The sequence below is a fragment of the Maylandia zebra genome, linkage group LG7 (genome assembly GCF_041146795.1).
Source record: "Maylandia zebra isolate NMK-2024a linkage group LG7, Mzebra_GT3a, whole genome shotgun sequence".
Lineage (NCBI taxonomy): Eukaryota > Metazoa > Chordata > Actinopteri > Cichliformes > Cichlidae > Maylandia > Maylandia zebra.
This window is the reverse complement of record NC_135173.1, coordinates 16,148,245-16,167,507: the sequence shown is the minus strand read 5'-3', so window position 1 is coordinate 16,167,507 and position 19,263 is coordinate 16,148,245. Positions and strand designations below refer to the sequence as shown.

General features: G+C 42.1%; 1 protein-coding gene across 2 annotated transcripts; it reads left to right on the top strand.

Moving 5' to 3' along the window:
• The first annotated feature begins 2,381 nt into the window (after window positions 1-2,381).
• Window positions 2,382-17,719, top strand: rfx7b (regulatory factor X7b). 2 transcript variants are annotated; one of them, XM_076885877.1, is made up of 10 exons: window positions 2,382-2,795; window positions 5,219-5,252; window positions 7,090-7,176; window positions 7,555-7,592; window positions 7,683-7,805; window positions 7,897-8,016; window positions 9,843-9,924; window positions 10,019-10,226; window positions 11,095-11,390; window positions 11,483-17,719. In XM_076885877.1, the coding sequence occupies exons 1-10, from the start codon at window positions 2,668-2,670 to the stop codon at window positions 14,861-14,863; spliced, it is 4,497 nt and encodes a 1,498-aa protein (XP_076741992.1). In that variant the 5' UTR covers window positions 2,382-2,667; the 3' UTR covers window positions 14,864-17,719. The 2 variants fall into 2 exon arrangements, with proteins under 2 accessions (XP_076741992.1, XP_076741993.1); XM_076885878.1 differs by lacking the exon at window positions 7,555-7,592 and having other exon boundaries at window positions 7,090-7,175.
• The last annotated feature ends 1,544 nt before the right edge of the window (window positions 17,720-19,263 follow it).

Sequence of the window (19,263 nt, the reverse complement as noted above, 5' to 3'; positions counted from 1 at the left end):
GTGGTGCTTTTTAGACTTTAGCCCTTTTGACATGTACAGATACATGTTTTAAATTTAACTCCCCAAATTGTATCCTCTGTCTCTTTCAGAATATCACTTTAGAATATTCCCAGGAAGCAGTTTGTGTCCTTGTTTCTTTATATATAATTTGTGCAGTGTGTAAAAATCAACCAGACCCTTGAGTTTTACTATTTCTTAATTATAGGAATAGAAAATGAATTGAGTGCTCTTGCCGTGCTTTTCACAAGGAACTAGTTGCAGGAATCATTCACTCACAAATACTATTTCGTCCCATTTTGCAACACAAGCTAAAATGAGAATAACCCGTCTAGCTGAACCTGAGTTTAATTTCTATGCCAGTTCTCTGCTATTCACTGCAGGCACACTAAACTCTGTAACATTCAACTAAAGAAGCCATGCACTGGATTGTCAGTAACGTTAATATCTCCACACCTGGATGTCTAACCTGGGCCTCTGACTCATAAGGTCACTCACACTGAGAAAAAATAAAGGCTTAGTCACTGCAAAGGCAAACAGAGAAGCTGTTACACACAGTCCTGTGGACATTAAACAAACATGTGGACAAACACAGCTGGGGCAGAGCAGCATGAAGTCCTGCAGAAGTAGCAGAAATCGAGCAGCACCGTTGGTACTATTTCCTCTTCTTCCTGTTATTCTTGTCTTCGGAGCCATGAGGTCACTCCAGTCACTGTGTACTTGCTCATACGTGCCCACCCACCCATGTGTGTCTGTTGCTTTCTTGCGGCGTTAGTAGAGTATTGGAGTAACATTACCAGTTTCCATCAACAGATGGCAGCATAAAATAAGTCATGAATAAGCATTTATTTAGGTCTTGTTTTTCTTGCTCTGGTTACTTCATTCTTTTGAATTTTCACATGCATTTTTCCCTTATAGGAGCTCTATAAACCACTGCTGATCACGCGTTGGTTAAAACAGGTTATTACCACTGAATTAATTTGCCACGTGGAAATATCTCATTTATGGCAGATGTAGCATAAGTAAACGTTATATTTAGATCTGGTGCCGATGGTCTCGATTAGTGTCATGCTCTTGGGCTATTTTTTTCCTGCCGACTGTGTCTCAGATTTCAGCCGAAGTAGGAAAAAAATAGCAAGCTGCTCAATGAGCAAAGACAATCTTGGAGCGACCTGTCTGTGACACCTCTTTGGTGTATCAGCGTTTCCTCGTCTATCGTCTCTTTCGATCACCGTTTTATTCAAGTGCGTCGGTAGATACTGAGATCAATATATTTGTTTATAAATGCTTGGTTTACATGGCAAAGTGATATCATCCTGGCTGTTTACCCGTCATTGTCACTATCTGATCAACCAGCTTCCTGCAGCAGCCCCCTGCAGGTGCATGTGGGAACTACAGCGCGTCAAGTGAGACGCTATGAGACCCTGAAGTCCCGCTGATGACTTTTCAAATAAAAGCCTCCTGGAATTTTTCAAATTTCAAAGGCAGATGTTGGGATAATGGTGTGTCATGTTTAAATCAATTACTACGTGCACTGTTACTTGAAACTAAGTTTCTAAGTTTATCAGGCAGATAGAATTGAGCAGACCCACCCTATATTTGCTTCATTGCTTAGTTTATACATAAGGCTGAAGAAAATTTAAGGCAAGAATTATTTTTTTTGTTTAACATAATTTGATTAATAATGTCTTTCTTATTAACAACAGGGACATTTTTCAGCTGCCTGTTCAATTCTTTGGTCTGCAGTGGAAGATAATAAAGTATAATAATAATTTTAAAAAACCACATCACAGACATTTAGATAACAGCTGTGCCCAGCTATCATTCATTAAAATATTTCTTCTTCTTCTTCTTCTTCATTCAACGGCTCCCTTTAGTGATCACTACAGCAGATCATCTGCCTCTATCTCACCCTATCCTTAGCATCCTCATCTGTCACTCCAAAGATGCAGATTAGAAAAGGTAAGTAAATTTAAATGTATATAATATAATGGATACGCATAAGGGTAAAATGGATGGCTCTACGGGGCAATGTCAGTGGCGTCCTAGATTCACTATTCAAATCAATTAACAATTAAAATGTAATTAAATGCAGGTTTCTCAAGTACTTCAAGTGCAGAAACTGTGGATTTTACACACTGTGGTGTGTATTAGCAGTTCCTGGTGTGTGTTATGACTTTTAAGAGAATTCATCACCGATTTAATAAGTTCACACACACACACACACACACACACACACACACACACACACACACACACACACACACACACACACACACACACACATATGAGTGAACTTTCGACATGGCAAACATCGGGATTTTATTTTCACCCTAAAAAAAACCTCTCTACTTCCGGTCTGGCGCTGCAGTTCGCGTGCGTCTTGACGCAGGCAGCTCCGTCTGTAGCTGCTGCTGGCTGCTGCAGGCGTGCAATTTGCGGCAGCGGAGATAACCCTGCGATATGCCTTTTGTATTCCCGGGTGTTTTTTGGGGGGTTTTGTTTTGTGCTTCACGAGGGTCAGATCACAGTGTTTGTAGCCATGCTCTGTGGTGGATTCAGCGGGCTGTCCTAGCTGACTGAGCCGCTCCAGCAGCGGTGGGTCCGGTGCAGTGCACAGCCGGGGATGAGGCCTACTTGTTAAAGCTCCCCCACCACCCCTCCATCGTGATGGCTGATGATCAACAACAACCTGGTCAGAAGCCTGCCTCGGGATTAGGCTCTCTTCCAGCGCTGGTGCCAGGACTCCAGGGGCCCGAGGCTAACGCGTTACAGTTCAAAATAAAGAATTCAATTTGGTAAGGATGGAAGCGATCCACAAGCGGCCACAATGTCCTTTTCGCTAGCCGTAGCCTTGTAATTAGCGTATCTGACTGTGGAGTGGCAAGGAGGCAGTGTGCTGCACAAAAAGCTGCCCGAAAAACAACACGGCTGCTGCCGTGCTAGGCGTAAATATTTCAGAGAAACACGACGGCACCGAACCGCGCCGCTCCGTCTGGTTCCTGTTTGTGCGCTAACGACACGGTAACGTCGGGTTACCTACAACAGGGGTAGCTATGGTCATTAGCATCGAGCCATAGGAGGCCATGTTATAATAGATGACACCGACTCCACCGGCGGTGCTGATGCTCGGGATGACAGGTGTCAAAGCAGGCAGCTCCACACGTCCAGCCTCGCTCTGATTTAATGCTCCTAATGAGAGGGCTGCATCATTTGGGGGAATAACGTGTGTTTATAAATAGAAATGCTCCTTCTGAAAAACCAGTACGTTATTTTGTGCACTGTGGCTTTGGATATTACTCACCAGTTTCTGTCCCTCCTCCCTCCCTTACCTCATCATTACTCTACAGCAAATTAAGTTTATGTTAAATACAAGGGGAAAAAAGAGATCAATGGCCACACGGGCTCATTTCCAGCAGAAAGCAATTTAAAAAAAAAAAAGGAAGCCAAAGATGTAAACAGCATCTGTGCGTAGATAAGAGTCAGAAGCGCGTGAGGGATAAAGTAAAGATCACTCATGAAGACCACAAGGAAAAAGAAGCACGTCGCAAATTTAAAAGCACTGGGATTAAGATTAACCAGATGCACGTTTGCTGCTATTATCGTGTCTGCTCAGATGATATGTCATACTACACTGAGGCTTTAATTAAAAAAAAATAAAAGGTTAAGTTGAAGTAGTCATTACACACACAATAACCAGCAGTGACAAGCTGCAAACGTGCTTTCTGGTGTGTTTAGTTTTCTGGGGTTTCATATGAAAAGGTGAAACTTTTCATTTACATAAATATTCAGCTCATCTTCCTTTGATACACCTGCTTTGATTAGCCTTGTGATATTTCTAGTGATGAGTCTCTTTTAACTGAAACCGGCCACCGTGTTATTTGCGTCGGCATCATGGTATGGACGAGCACGTGCTGTATAAAATGTGATTAGTGAAGGCCTAATTTTACACGTTGTTGCACACGCTACGGAGACTTCAGCAATGTTAATCGCATCGGAATTTTCCCTGTTATTATGAGTCCGGTATGGCATGGAAGCATTACTGTGTAGTAACACCAGACTCAAAATATGCTGCTTTTTTTTTTTAATTGCAAAAAAACAAACAAACAAAAAAACAGTCGGCATCTGCTCGTGATAACCCTAAAATGATGATAAAATGTCACCAAGCGTTTTGCTGAGAGTAGCAAGTAAATGAAGACACCTGTGGCAGATTCACATTGGTTGGGTGTGATTCAAAAACCCACATTGCGATCTCCATAGATGTTTAAATCTGGCCGTGAGGCATAAAAAGTTAGTGGGTTCCAGCCAAGTTGGAAATTAACAAGAATTTTTCCTAAAATTTGGTCATTCAGAAAAATTCTGTGATGGTCTAAGAAGAGCTTTGGTCGGGAGAGTGACCAAGAGATACAGGCACTAGTTGTTACTCACAGTCTGGCTAACATCAGCCGTACAGTAAGGCACTGGTGCTGATATATTGGATGCCAGCTTTCTGCAGCGTGGAGACACGATGCAAAAAAACTTACACAGACGATATTTCAGCATGATAGTGACCCGAAGCATACAGAAGACAACACCACCAAAACCTGGAACTCAGTCCCTTACTTAAGCGGTCTCCAACCTTTTTTGCTCCACGGACCGGTTTATGTCCAACAACATTTTCACGGATCGGCCTTTAAGGTGTCGCGGATAAATACAACAAAATAAAACCGGTACCAGAGGAAGAAGATTTATTCATAACACATGGGAAAAGACCCAGGGAAACCAGGGTAACGATAAAAAAAATAATGCTAAGAACTGATAAAGCCTCTGAAAACCATACATTTCACAGCTGAGCCTCAACTCTCGCGGCCCGGTACCAAACGACTCACGGACCGGTACCGGTCTGTGGACCGGGGCTTGGGGACCGCTGCCTTAGTTCATCTTGAGAGAGCGACCTAGAGAGAATCTGCCAGACAGAGGACTCAAAATGTCTTTTTTTTTTACAGATTTAATATATTCATAAATCTCCTAAAACATGTTCTCACTTTATCAAAGATGCTCTCAAAGTATATTAGCGAATGATAAAATATGTCGTATTGAACGACGTACAAAAATAATGTAACCCGGAAGGGAGATTTTTTTCTTTTATTTGCTGAAATGTTGACAAAATCTTGCATGCATCCATGACATTTTATTTCTTATTTATTCACTTTCTTAAATTTTTATCTCTTTCTCATTGTAGCAAATCTGTACAATCAAAAGTGGACAGCATATTGGTGAGTATCAGTAAATAGTGCTTAATCTGCAATCCCCTCATTATCAGAGTCATGTGTTAATGTTTGTTGTTGTGTTCGGAGAACAGTTGTGCAATGAATGTTTCATTAAATCATATAAATGATTAAATATGTTTCATGCTTGATGAAGCAGAGTAGACAAAGCCAACCCCACAAAGCTTCAATTTGATTAACTAATATTTACATGCAGAAATCTTAACGCTATATTGTGTTTTTTCTTTCTTTTTTTTTAGTAACACATGTAAACACATTAAATGTTATGTTCATGAATGCCTTTTTTTGCACTGTGCGAAGCAAATGACAAAAGTGTTTCCAATGTTTATATAAATATATGAAGATTTTTGTATTTTGGTTTCAGCTGGTTATTCATGCACAGTTTTAGATTATTCTCAAACTGCTGCGTCTCCCTCTGTCTCGCCGCCTATGCAGCTGCAAAGAAGTGTCAGTGACATCAAAGCGACGTGATAAAGCTTTTGTCTATTTTTTGTCGTCAGTAAAGCAGACAGAGCCTGGATTTTAATTTCAACACCTCTGTCTGGTGTTAGGCAGATGTTTTTGTTTTCGCTGTTTTTTGGGCTTTATTCCATTTTTGTCTCGATTTAAAAAAAAATCCATTCTTTGACTCCTCTGATGCTTCCACATAAAACAGTAAATAAACATCTAAAAGGGCGGCTTTTTCAAAACGCACTGAGATGTGGTTATATTAATAACTTTGTTTGATAGAGCTACTATCGGCATATCATTATGTGCACAGAATTTCTATGTCAAAGGTACCAAATTGTATATTCTGTTATTAATAAGATAGTAATAAGATACATATATGATATTGTCATTTTAGAATCAGATAAAATGTATATGTTTGTTTTTTTTATGTCTGTGACAAATGTTTGCCACTAACATCCACTGTTGTCATGCAAAAATGGTAAAACGAGATGCCTTAAACTATGTAGAAAAATTTATTGAACAGGTGACACATTGAAGTGGTTTTTTTTCCTGCAGAGTGAGATTTTTTGGGAGGGCTGTGCACAATCAGACCTCAAAGATTAGTGGCAGTCTGTTTTGCCTTGCATTTGTTTTCTGACCTCTTTGATTAGCAAATTTTATGCTTGAGTAAATGAAGCTCAGATTAATAACACTTAGTAGAAGCAAAGTTTTATTCCAGTGTTGTTTTGTTGTAGTTTTTTCTTTGGCTCTGGCTAAAATCTCTTTGCTGGTTGCCAAAAATTTCTCTATGCAGTAAAAACCTTGTGTAACTTTAGAGAGAATAGCACTGAGAGAAATTTCCACCAGTATAATCTGCATTTGCAGTTGTTTTTGATGCAAGTCTTTTAAGAAATACATAGGCGTGGTGTGATTTTGATCATCAGATCAGACTTAAAAACCAAAAAGAAGTTCAGGAAGTTTAAAAAGGGAAGAGTTAGGTTCCAGCCAGTGGCCAGCAGGTCAGGACTGTGTATGTAATTCACTCAGGGCTTGCAGCAGTGATGTGTAGTAAATAGCGTCTTCGTTCACTGCTTATTGGCTGACAGCTCTCACCTCGTTCATTTAAGTATTGGTTCCCCTAGCAACAAAGAGGCAAATACAAAAGGAAGAGGTGAGATGAATCCATTCTTAGAAACCAGATGAAAAGCACTTAAGTTGGGATCAATAATAAAATTTTTTGCATACAATTGTAATTCCAGAGTCCGTGTTTGTTTGAGTTGAATTATGAACCAGATTTTAAACCATCAGCCTGACCACAGCCTTCGTCAGCACGTGTGTTAAACTCTTCAGACATATTCATTTTTTTCTCCTCTCTGTGATGTTTTTATTTTTACAGCAAGATGTTGAGAAGTTTACAGACATCGAAAAGCTCTACCTCTACCTTAAGTTGCCTTCTGGTCCCAGCAGTGGCAATGATAAAAGGTATGTCACAGGCGAGCACTTAAACTAAGTTTTCCACTTTGCTCTCTGGCTTTTTTTTCCCCTCTCTCACACACGCACACACACAGACGCACACACAAATACATGCTTTGTTGTGGCTCTCATTACATTATCGGCACTGTCTCATTGCTTGTCAAAAATCCACTGGCTGCTACACAGACACAGGTTAGGCTGATAGACGCTAGAGGGGCATCGAATTTGAATTTAAGTCACTGTTGAGGGTTTTTTCTTTTTCTTCAACATTTCAGCTGTATGATTGAACCACTGAAATCTGTAGACTTTTGCTATACCTAGCTGTCTGTGTTTCATTTGTTTCCCCATATCTATTCATCACCCCAACCCCCAAATTCTGCCCATTTGGACTGAGAATGAGAGGGGGTCCTCCACTCCTGGATTATGGTATTAAAGTTTCTGTATTAACAAGAAATGATGCACCGCAGTCGAGGGTACTGCCTCACCAAATGTCTTTTTCTTATGCACCACTTTCAGTGATCAGAGTTCCATGTCGTCAAGCCGTACTCAACAGATGTATGCATTCAACTGGATACGCAATCACCTAGAAGAGCACCCAGAGACTTCCCTCCCAAAGCAAGAGGTGTATGATGAATACAAGTAAGTGGATAACCTTGCAGAAGACGTGCGATCTGCTCTCAGACAGTTATAGTTTCGTCATAATCTCATGTGGGTTCTCTTCTCCTACAAGGAGCTATTGTGACAATCTCGGCTACAATCCACTGAGTGCAGCAGACTTTGGAAAGATCATGAAGAATGTCTTTCCTAACATGAAGGCACGTCGTCTGGGAATGAGAGGGAAATCCAAATATCCTTAAACAAAGTGTTACCCTGGTTGTATTTCTTTCTTTTTTTCTTTCTTCGTTTTTTTTTTTTTTTCAACATGAGTGATTCTTTTAGGTGATTGCAGTTGTGTGCAGTTGGGCTTGTATGGATGATGAGCAGGCAGATCATTAATGTTTGCTTGCAGAGATCTTAGGCAATTCATCTCAACATGATACTACTAGCTGGGCTTAAAATAAGCTTTTTATAAATATATTAAAACCTCAAAATTCCACAGAGGATAGAGTCAAGAGAGGAGTTGCGCCATTAGTTATCATTGCTTGGCTTCTGTGAATTTAAGTTCCAGAGTGCATGTAAGTTAGTTTGCCATTTATTTGCTACGGTCCCTTTTTTATGGACAGGCTTACCTGAGCTCAGACCCTATGGCCAGACAACATAAGGGGATTACAAAGCTTCAGGGGGAAAAAATTCAAGGGAAAAAAGTAAAGTTCTCGGCTTTACATGCCAAGAAAGACTCAAACTGGGTGTTTGTCACGCCCAGTTTGAGTTTTTTTTCATGTTCTCATGCTGCCCCAAAAGAGGAAGCTTCAAAGCTGCTCCGTTATTTATTAATAAAATAAAAAAAGAAAGAAAAAAGTTAAACAGTCTTGAGGCATCTGTCTTTATATTTTGCTAGGAAAATGGGAAATAGGCGCAAGGATTTACTGAAACATGCAAACATAAATGTCAATACAGTAGACAAGGCAACACAGAGTTAGTACAATTCTAAAAAGCTTCTAAGTCAATATTTGGTGTGAAAACCTTTATTCTTCAAAATACCTGAACTCTCCTAGTGTGCTTTCACACCTGCGGTGTTTAGCCAGTTTTTAGTTTAGCCAAAATAGTTTTCAATCTTGGTGTGGTTTGCTTGTGCACGTGTGAACATGGTCGGGGGTCTCAGTCCACTTCCAAGCGAGCGGTTCATTTATGGTGTGAACGTGATCCGAGCCAACTAGCAGGTGCATGCAACAAGTTTGAGCTGAACATCTTCTCTTGAATTCTGGGATGCAGCATGGTAACCTAGATGTGCAGAGTGCATAAGTAGTCAGTATGGGCTAGCAGCTAGCTGTAAAGTGAATGTAAATTCTCCATGTTATCTCTATAAGGCCAAAACACAGCACCTTCTTCTTGTATTTGCTTGTGTTGCTCACACACCAGACGCGTCTGAGCAGTAAGCAGACTAAATGTTCTCATGTGGTTTGTGGTGATGCATTTTGGTTCACTTGGAGTTTGCTTGGAGTCTTTGCTGTGTGAAAAGAAACCAAACCAAGGGAAAAGATACAAGTTTGTGAACTCAAAAAGAGTCCAGTGCCCTCAGATATTTTTAAAGACACACTGCACACCACGCTGGGAAGCCACGTTTTCAACTATTATCTCTTTGGGAATCAGCTTGTTAGTGTAAAAATATTTTTTGCCTGTTAAACTGTGTTAACACTTGCTCATCCATTGAACTAAGTGCCTTTTTAGTGCTTGAATGATTCATAGTTTAGTGTGAAGTGGCTTAAGAAATTAAACAACATTCCCCTGAAAATGGTAAAAAAAAGAAAAAACCGCAAATATCCAGAGAAAAGCTTTGAAATACCTTCATAAAGCCTGGAGAACTATTTTGTCAAAATTCCAAGAGAGTCTGGCTACAGAAGTAGAAAGGTAGTAGCAGGGAATCCTTGGCTCACAGATGAAAGGCTGATGACTGACCTTAGATGGTGTCATATTTTTAGGGCAGAATTTCAAAAAAACGTACAAATATCGGCATGTTATAATCATTTAGGTTTGCACAGTCTTCATGCTTTAGAAACCTTAACTCCTTCGCACATACTGTTATAGCGGGTTAAGGAAGAAAGCTTTTGTTCACATGCCATCCCTACCCAACCTGGACCTTCAGAAGTCTGGTGATGGGGTAAGATTGCCTGCAAAAAAACCCGATCCATATAGTTAGACTTGAAAAATTTGTTCGACGCTCACCTCCCTGCTGCTCTGCTCTGTCTCACTAGTGTGAACTGATGGAGCCAACGGGCCAGTCTCCGAGTGCTGAAGATGAAATGAGGTCTGCAGCTTGTGGATTAGTGTGTGAGTGGGCTCAAAAGGTCCTGAGCCGTCAGTTTGACAACGTGGAGGACCTGGCTCGTTTTCTGCTTAATAGCCACTACATCGGTACTAAGTCCATGGCTGCACTCACTGTTATGACCGGAACACCCACAGGTAAAGGTGTCCTATTGATCTGTTGGCGTGTTTGTTTCATTGTTGTCTCGTGTGCATGTAAGTTTGAAGTTCATTGGGCACTGTAGTACATCTTAAACATTGTGTTTTTTCACTTGAGATATACAAGCTCGGAAGGCATCACCGTCTGTCAAAAAATATAATTTGCTGTTTGTTATTCTTTCTTTACATATTTCCATCTCACTGATTCAAGAGTGTTTTCTAAGTGTGATCCTAATTTTTTGAGCCCAGCCTTTCATGCAAATCAAAAGTCCTGTTTCAGAAATGACCGTCAGTCACAAATTGCAAATAAATGTGCGGCTTCTGCCACGCTGATGCTTGAACTGCAAGCGACAAAGCAGAAATACCAAAATGAAAAAACTGACTTCATGTTTAAAGTGAAGCTACATGCATAATGCAAATCTTTCTAAAACTAACCTGTCACTTAAAATCGTGATTGCACATACTCGTGCAGTGCACCAAGTTATTGTCCAACAATCGGTTTTAGCCAGCATTGGCCAGTATCAGTCTTGTTAACCAGTATTGGCATATCTGCACAAGAGAGTGTATTTACTGATGTTAGCTGATGTTTATGCAAAGCACTTCGACTTGAAGTAATTCACACCAATCAGTAGCCCTCTTGACACCTATCAAGGCCTTATTTAGGTAGTTATTTTTTAAGCATTATCTAAATTAACCGTCCCCATGATGTCTGTGTGCTGTAAAATGTTTGTTAGGCTACACACAGTACATGTTTGTTGAATTTTAACTATCCAGAACTGCAGACAGCTCATGCCTCAGCAGAGATGTTTGACAAGACAAGAACACCACCAACGATCTACCGCTCTTTTCCTCTCGTATGTCTTGATAGGAATGAAGACACCAACTCCAGCTTCTGCGTTTGTGCCGACAGCGGAGTGTAACTCATTCCAGCCCCAGGTGAAGACCCTGCCCTCGCCTTCTGTTGATGCAAAGCAGCAACTGCAACGCAAGATCCAGAAGAAGCAGCAGGAGCAGAAGCTTCACTCACCCTTGCCCACTGAGACCCAGGTCAAGAGAACAGAGGCCAGTACCCCGGGCCCCACGATCCCCTGTGGCAGCCCTGCTCTGCTTTCCCCTCAGCCTACCATAGGCATTGTAGTAGCAGCTGTCCCTAGCCCAGTGACGGTACGTGACTGAGTTTTTTATTTAATTATTATCTGACAAGTTGTTGATCATTTTGCTTAAAATGTGCTGTTATGTTCTCATTGTTTTCCCAGGTACAGAGAAGCAGGCAGTTGATGACCTCACCCAGTCCCGTAGGGACAGCCGAAGGAAAAGTGTTGCCTGTGAACTTTCAAGTGGTCACTCAGTCTCTCAAACAGTCCCCCAAAACTTCTCAGAATATCTCAGCTAGTCCTGTAGGTGACCGGCTGGCGCGACACAGTACACGGTACGCCCAGATCCTGCCTAAGCCCTCTGCCACCAGTGCCATCACGCTGCGTTCACCCCCCACGTTGCTCATCACCAACAGCCCAATAAAAACTGTGATGCCCACTCCCCATGTCAGCTCAGTGAACGTGGTGAAGATGACAGCCATCGCTCTCGCTCCCAGCAGCAGCAGTAGTAGTAACAGCAGCAGCACTTCTGTGCGACCAGCCTCAGCTGGTGTGAGCACCACCGCTGCTTTGGATGAATCCCAGCAGTTACAAAGTGGGAGTTCTGCTGCCCCCCAGTCTCCTGCAGTCAGACTTAGTGCTCCTGCCTCTACTCCCATGCCCTCTGCTGACGCCAAAGTGGTGTCTGAAGCCGGAAATGACAATAACTCTGCCTCTGGCATGGAGAAAACTGCTGTAGGAGCCAAAGAGGAGAGAGTGGCAAAGTTCAGGGCTGCTAGTGAGCCAAGTTTCCTTGTTAAATGTTCTCCAGGAACAGACAAAGGGGCGAGGATAAAAAATGACTCCACATCTCCTCCTACTTCTGTAGCTGCAGCTGGGACTCAGGACAGCAATAACAGTAACTGCCATGACAGTACTTTGTACTTGACTGTTGATAATCAGAACTCCAGTGTCAACACATCATCTAGTGGCTCCTCTGCTGTTACCTCAACATCAAAGGATCCCTGCGCAGACGCCAAGAGCCCCAGGAAGCGCACAGGCGGGGAATCCCATGCAATTCCAGTGAAAAGGGTGTTTATATCCCAGCAGCCGCTGGCTCTAGTTGACAATCCCAAACCCGGAGTCAGCGCTGCAGTGAAGAGGATCCCCAGACCAGGAACCCCTGCTAGACCAGAGAGTGCCCCCTGCAAAGTGAAACACACTTCTATAGGGCCCACACAGATCCTCGCACTCTCTGACTCACCCATCACACACACTGAGAGCACCCAGACTGTTGTCAAACACCAAGACCTGGTGGTGAAACACGAAGACCCTTCTGTCAGCCCCGATACCAGCACTGGGGCGGCGGGAAATAACACGACCGATCAGGCGCTGCTGCAGCAGATCACTGGGGATCCTTGTGCCATACAAGCCAACTCAGGACCACACGAAGCCTCTGTGATGAGTGAGTTAAAGAGCACAATATGGGAGGAGGGGCACCTTGATGAGCTTCGCAAGCAGGCGTTTGCCCAGCAGATACCAGCAGAACACAAACAAGCCCCTGCTGACCAACTTTCCATTATAGCCCAACCCTCTGAAGCCTCGGGCCAGCTCACCCTCACACAGGAAATGGTTGATTTTGCAGGTTCTCAGACCAACATGGACTATTTCCCATTCAATGATGATGACATGACCCAAGACAGCATTGTGGAGGAGCTAGTCCAAATGGAGGAGCAGATGAAGTTGAAGGGTCTGTTCGGTAACTGTGTGGACGTTACCCTGCAAGGTCAGTCAGCCAGCAGTCAAGGCTCTATCCTCAGCACTCACCAGGCCACTACTACCTTCTACCCGTCTGCCCACAGCAGTACCACTCCAGTCCAAACCCCCACGCCGACACCAACCCCGACACCCACCCCTACCTCTGAAATGACGCTCGCTCACAGCCTGACGAGGGAGAGCCCGTGCTCCCGTATGGCTCCCATAACCCCTGTGGATGGAGCCATGGGTCGTCACACCCCTATCAGCACACCACTGTCCAACTGCAGCAGCAGCGTCCCCCCGAGCCCCGTGGAGTGCAGGAACCCTTTTGCTTTTACTCCCATTAACTCGAGCATTACAGGTTACCACGACGCCAGTATTGTCTCCAGCAGCCCTGTCAAGCCCATGCAAAGGCCCATGGCAACCCACCCTGACAAGGCCAAGCTGGAGTGGATCAACAACCGCTACAACAGCAACTCTTCAGGTCCTTTGTCGAACCATAGCATTGGCATTTTGCCCAGCTACCAAGACCTGGTGGACGATCAGTTTCGTAAGCCACATGCATTTGCAATTCCTGGCCAGTCATTTCAATCTCAGTCAAGACAGGATGCTGCCCACTTTGGCCGTTTGACCCCGATCTCTCCAGTTCAGCAGCAGCCGCAGCTGCAGCAGCAGCAACAACAACAGCCGCAGCAGCAACAACAGCAGCAAATTGTAACAACTCCTACAAAACAAGAGAGTTTTGCTGTGCCGGCACCGTTAGATAGCAAGGCCTCATCCTCGTCTGCATCTAGTACTTTCCGTTGCCGCAGTGTTAGCCCAGCAGTGCGCCAGAGAAACTTCAGTGGCAACACTGGCCCCGCGACCACCACCACAAGTACCACCACGACAACGCGCGCTGTGGTTTCACCTTTTAACTCCCCCATCACCTCCGAGGTTCTCAGCATCTTGTCGAACAGCCAGACCGTCACCTCTGTCCACAGCATGGTCCAGCGTAGCCAGTCTGTACCTCTGAACATCATGATGCAGAGTGAGATGCTGCCCGTGCAGGGTCAGAGCAACACGGCCAAAATCACGAATGTTCTCCTCAGCAAAATGGAAGCGGACGGGGATGATTCTGTCCGCGGTCTAGGCATAAACAACCTCCCCTCTAACTACACGGCCCGTATGAACCTCACACAGATCCTGGAGACCACGCCTGGCTTTGCTGCAGGGACTGCTCATCAGACTCAGCTGCCCGTCAGCTCCAGTCCTGCTGCCTTTGAGCTCCAGCAGCACGGCTACCTCACCACCGGAAGTGGAGAACAGGGAGGTTTCTCTACTGGGGACAGCCAAGCACAAGTGGGCTCTGGTGAACAAGACCAGCAACAGCAGCAGCTGCAGGAGAATCCAGTGCAAACACAGCCACAGCTGCTCCTCCAGAGCACACAGCAGCAGGAGGTGGAGGATGAACAGCAACAGCTGGATTTCAACAACACTGTCAAGGACTTGCTGGGGGATGATGGCCTCAACCCCAGTTCCCAGTTGGTAGGTCAGGTAGCTTCGGAGCTCAACGCCGTGGCGTCCGACTTCTCAAACGACATCAGACTGACCTCAGATCTGTCCAGTAGCATCACTGACCTTAACACGTTGGACACCAACTTACTGTTTGATCCCAATCAACAGCAGGAACAATATGAAGACTCAACACTGGAAGAACTGAAGAACGACCCGCTTTTTCAGCAGATATGCAGTGATACTGTGAACTCTGGTTTTGACTGGCTAGAAAGCAAAGACCAGCCTACTACAGTAGAGATGCTGGGTTAATGTTATCTTTTATTCTGTAAGACTTCTGTTCTCTGTTGTTTGGTTTTGTGCATATGTAGTAAATCTGTTTTTAAACTCTAGTTTGTTGGGATTTGTCTGGACTTTGCCATTTGTTCTGTTCAAAGTGCCAGGCGTACCAGAAAATCTCTCCTACACGCGATGTTTAATTGATCCCTTCCCCTTTTTTGGCATTTGTCACCCAGAGTTTCAGTGTCGAACCACTTTTCTCCCTCATCTGAGTTCTCTCAGTGGCCGCGTGCACTTACTTAAGAACGTTAGGAGAAGGGCAATCTTCAATAATGCAATATTTGTATTTGATGAACAATTAAGGAAGAGTGATGGGTAGGAAATTTGGCACAAGAGACTTCACCAAAAAAAACAACAACATATGCTTTTGCAGTTCAAATTCAACCAAATGGAGACGATATTGTAGTATATGCACATGTTAGTTGTAGTACATTTGCCTGCCATATCTGAATATTTAAAAGGGTAGCCTCTTAAGCTGCCGGGTGCTGAATTTATGACATGATCTTTATCATATACCAAATCAGTGGAAAAACTGATTCACATCTGAGCATTGTCCGAGAGTGAAATTTTCTTAAGCCTATACTTCTTGTACTGTTTATTATCTTATAAAGGGAGTAGATGAATCTGTAGTGAGAAGATGGGGATTCAGGCCACTTTGTGGACGATACATTGAAAGGAATCAACAACTGGCTGCCTTATTTCCAAAGTCCAAGGCCTTACGCCATCTTTAGAGAGACTGTATATAGTATAATGTTAAGATATCTTCAGAACCATCCAGAGCTTCATCATATCAAGGCAGCTGTTACTCTGATATTTTCAATACTACTTCTTATTGTTTTTGTTCCGCAGTGTTTCAGTATAGATATGTATTGTATAGGCTAACGACTACACTGTGTGTGCCCTTATCGTTAAAGAATTTAGAGGAATTTGATATGCCGTCATTTCACGATACCATGGCAGGTGCACTCACAGTCATGAGGTTGTTTTTATTTTAATGGGGGGTTTTGGCATGCTGTACGCCCAGCTTGGATAAGAATATCAATGGTATGGAGAAGGCTCATTTACAAGGGAGGATGGAGGCTGAAGTGTGTTCTGATGTCATCTTGAGATCAAGAGGAAATTACATTATTATGTTTGTGGAGATCCAGCCTTATGTCCATACCAAAGATGCTCTGTTTGAAAATCATAAGAGATTATTACACGTAGAAACACTCCTTGTAAACATTAACAACAACGGGGAGCGGGCAGCCTCAGAGATATAAAAGAGATCTATTGCATTCGCAGAAAAGGATGAAGTTAGATAAATCTTATGTACAGTATGTATATTTGTGAAATGGTCACTGTCCTATGTTTTATAGGTAACCATGGACCTGAAAGCATGTTGAAACCATCACTGCTAGCCAGGTAGGCTAAGTGATACAGTAGGATGCTTGCTTGAGTTTTTTGGCTATTGTCAATGTTGTATAAGTCATGTTTAAGCTCCATCTGTAAATAGGATAGATACATAGAGATTTGATGTATCAAGACACTATATTATGGCCATTATTCTAGCTAAGTATGTGCCATTTAAAAGAGGAAAAAAAAAAGCAGATTTATAGTCAGCAAGATACTGTATGTTGTGTGTTACATTTCTGGCTCAGTGTGTCGTAAAAGTAATGCTGTCTGGTCTCGCTTGCTGATTATGTTTTTTTTCATTAGTTTTATTTTTTTGTTCTATTCAAAGGTCTCTGCAGTTGCAGAAGTGATGTGTGCTTTGAGCAGGATCAATAGCATGGTATATTGAGAAAAAAAAAGTTGTGATACTGTTAGCTGGTTGCAAACATCTCTGTGACAGACATTGTGCTCAAAGTCTTTCAGCAGACACTGGAAAAAAAACAAATGAAAAAAAAGCGATTACTCACGTTTCAACAAACTTTGGAGGTTCACGTTATTGCACTAAATTTTTATGACACATGGCTTTGCCACATCTTTATGGACAAATGTAATGATGGATGCCCGCAAAAAAAAGAGAAAATGAAAAAAAAAACAAAAACAATTTTTTTACAACAAAACGAGTAAGGAAGTTTCAGTGAATTGTCAGAAAATGACTAATTGTCTTGTAGCAAAATGTGCATTAATCTCAGTGAGATACACATTTCTTACTCATTCTCTTACATGAGAATATAAAGCATTGAGGGGGGAAAAAAGTTAAATAACCTTTTAAAACCTACATGCTCATTATGTTGATAAATGATTGTACGCACGCATGTGTGATTACTTCTGTTGTACGTTGTATTCTTGGTAACCACTGTCTTCTGTGATTTGGGCAGGTTCTGTTAACCAGACTGGCAGTGCTAGTTTCATGAGTTACATCATTTTCATTGTGTGCTGTTTACTAAGTTAATGTTCCTCTGTATGTTATGTTGACTGTTTTCTGACAATTTTTACATATTTTTTGTTTGTTTGTTTGTATTTTGTTTTTGCAAAATGCATTTTGTGAAGAGTATTTTACTTTAACATTTTCTCTTCATTTTTTTCTTTAACAATATGGCACTGATATTTGAATTTGAATGAAGGAAATGCACCTCTTTATGAGTTCCGAAGCTCCATCAAGCAGTGATTCTTTACCTTTGACTGACCCAGACCCAACTCTGTCAGACTATCTTGTCCATTTCTACCAGTAGAGAAAAAAAAAAAAAAAACCCTCCTCTGTGGTGTTGTCTGGTGTTTCGCTTAATGTACAGTAGCTTGTTAATATTGCAATCGCGTTGTTTCTTTTTTCAATGGAAAGTACTCACTGGTGAGATTTTTAAAGTGGTTTTAAAAGCCAATAAACTTTTTTAAAGAAGGTTTTTTTGTGCGCGCGTTTTAAGTGCTCATTCTTCTTCTTTCGCTTCAGTTCACGTTCAGTCATTTTATTGTTCTTACTGGGAAACTTGGTTTACAGGCATTCTCTCAAGAAATCCTCCACAAGGAAAAACAAAAACGATACACAACCACAAAACATAAATCCACATCCAAAATTCATTAAATGTAAATAATAATAAATAATCCTCCAGTTAAAATAAACTAAAATTTCTTGGGGAAAAACCCCACTGGTGTAAGGTAAGGTACAGATATCACACAAAATAACTGGCAGAAAATTCAAATTTTTTGAAGCTGAAGTCTTTTTTTAAACAAGAAATTAAATGTTACATTTGCATCTCAGTTTTAATTTGTATCATTTTTGCTACATGAACAAAGGACTTTTTGGTCCTAATACACCTAACTCGTGCTGTCCTGTACTTACAGCATGAAGGAAGCAGTTTAAATTCTCTGTGCAGGGTTGGGTCTGGCTTTCCACAACTGGGGGGACCTTTTGCAGCAGGTAGTGACGTCTGGGGGTGGGCTCATATTTGGTGACTATCCTCACATCTTTGTTCACATTTATACTGTCCTTGGTTCTAATATTTCCAAACCACATAATAATGAGAAATGTTAAAACCAATTCAACAACAAATAGTCAGCAGTTTTCTATATACAGGAAAAAACAGCAACTTCCTCAGTACAGGTGTAGATGGCTCTTCTTGGCCACTGCTTCCACACGCGCATCAAATAATTACATTATTATTATTAATCTAAGGGTCGCTATAGGCTTTGTCACACCTACCCTAGCCTTCTTTGACCAGTGTAGCCACATGTTTAAAACAATATAATCAGCAGATAAGATTTCAGATTATATATTTAAATCCCAACAACCATCTTGGCCTTATTTTTGTAATTGTTTTTTACAGTTTAAAAAAATGCCCCACAGCATGCCAAAACCAAGCAGAAATAAAGGAATTGGTTGCTTTACTAGTTAAAAAATTTCCAATTCCTGCTATTGTTTCTATATTTTTGGAAAGGAGACTAAGAAATAAAGCTTGTACAGTAAAGATTTTTCCAAATATACTAACACTGATGTTTATTTGTCTTTGATTAAACACCGACACATTTAATACTTTATCAGTCTGTTTTATGCAGACTTCAAACCTCTCCATCACCTTCTCGACCCAAGGTTAGAGGTCAGCAGCTCTTCAACTGACCTCTAAGGTCTGTAGGGGGGTTGGCGCCTCCTGGAAACAAGCTACAACCAACCAGAGTCCAGCTCTTTGGCCCTCTGCTCTGCTTTCCCAGGGCCTCATGATATTCATCATATGTTAATAACCTTAACCCTATTGATCATGGCCAAACACCCTGACCTTTAGCCATACGGGGCCAGTGGTTACTTCAGCCAACATTTAGCAACATGAGTCAACAGATTTCACAAGGAAAAAAAATGCAGTGTTTGTTTTTGATAGGCTAGAACATGAAAATAAAGAATCTACAGTTAAACATACTGGGGGGGGCAAAAGTGTGCACAGTGACAATTACTA

Bases quoted from the DNA above. Each gene is read 5' to 3' on its own strand.
- rfx7b (XM_076885877.1), top strand. From the start codon at position 2,668: ATGGCTGATGATCAACAACAACCTGGTCAGAAGCCTGCCTCGGGATTA. The intron at 8,017-9,842 runs TCCTTAAACAAA...CCTTCGCACATA, and splicing joins ATGAGAGGGAAATCCAAATA to CTGTTATAGCGGGTTAAGGA. The intron at 11,391-11,482 runs GTACGTGACTGA...TTGTTTTCCCAG, and splicing joins CTGTCCCTAGCCCAGTGACG to GTACAGAGAAGCAGGCAGTT.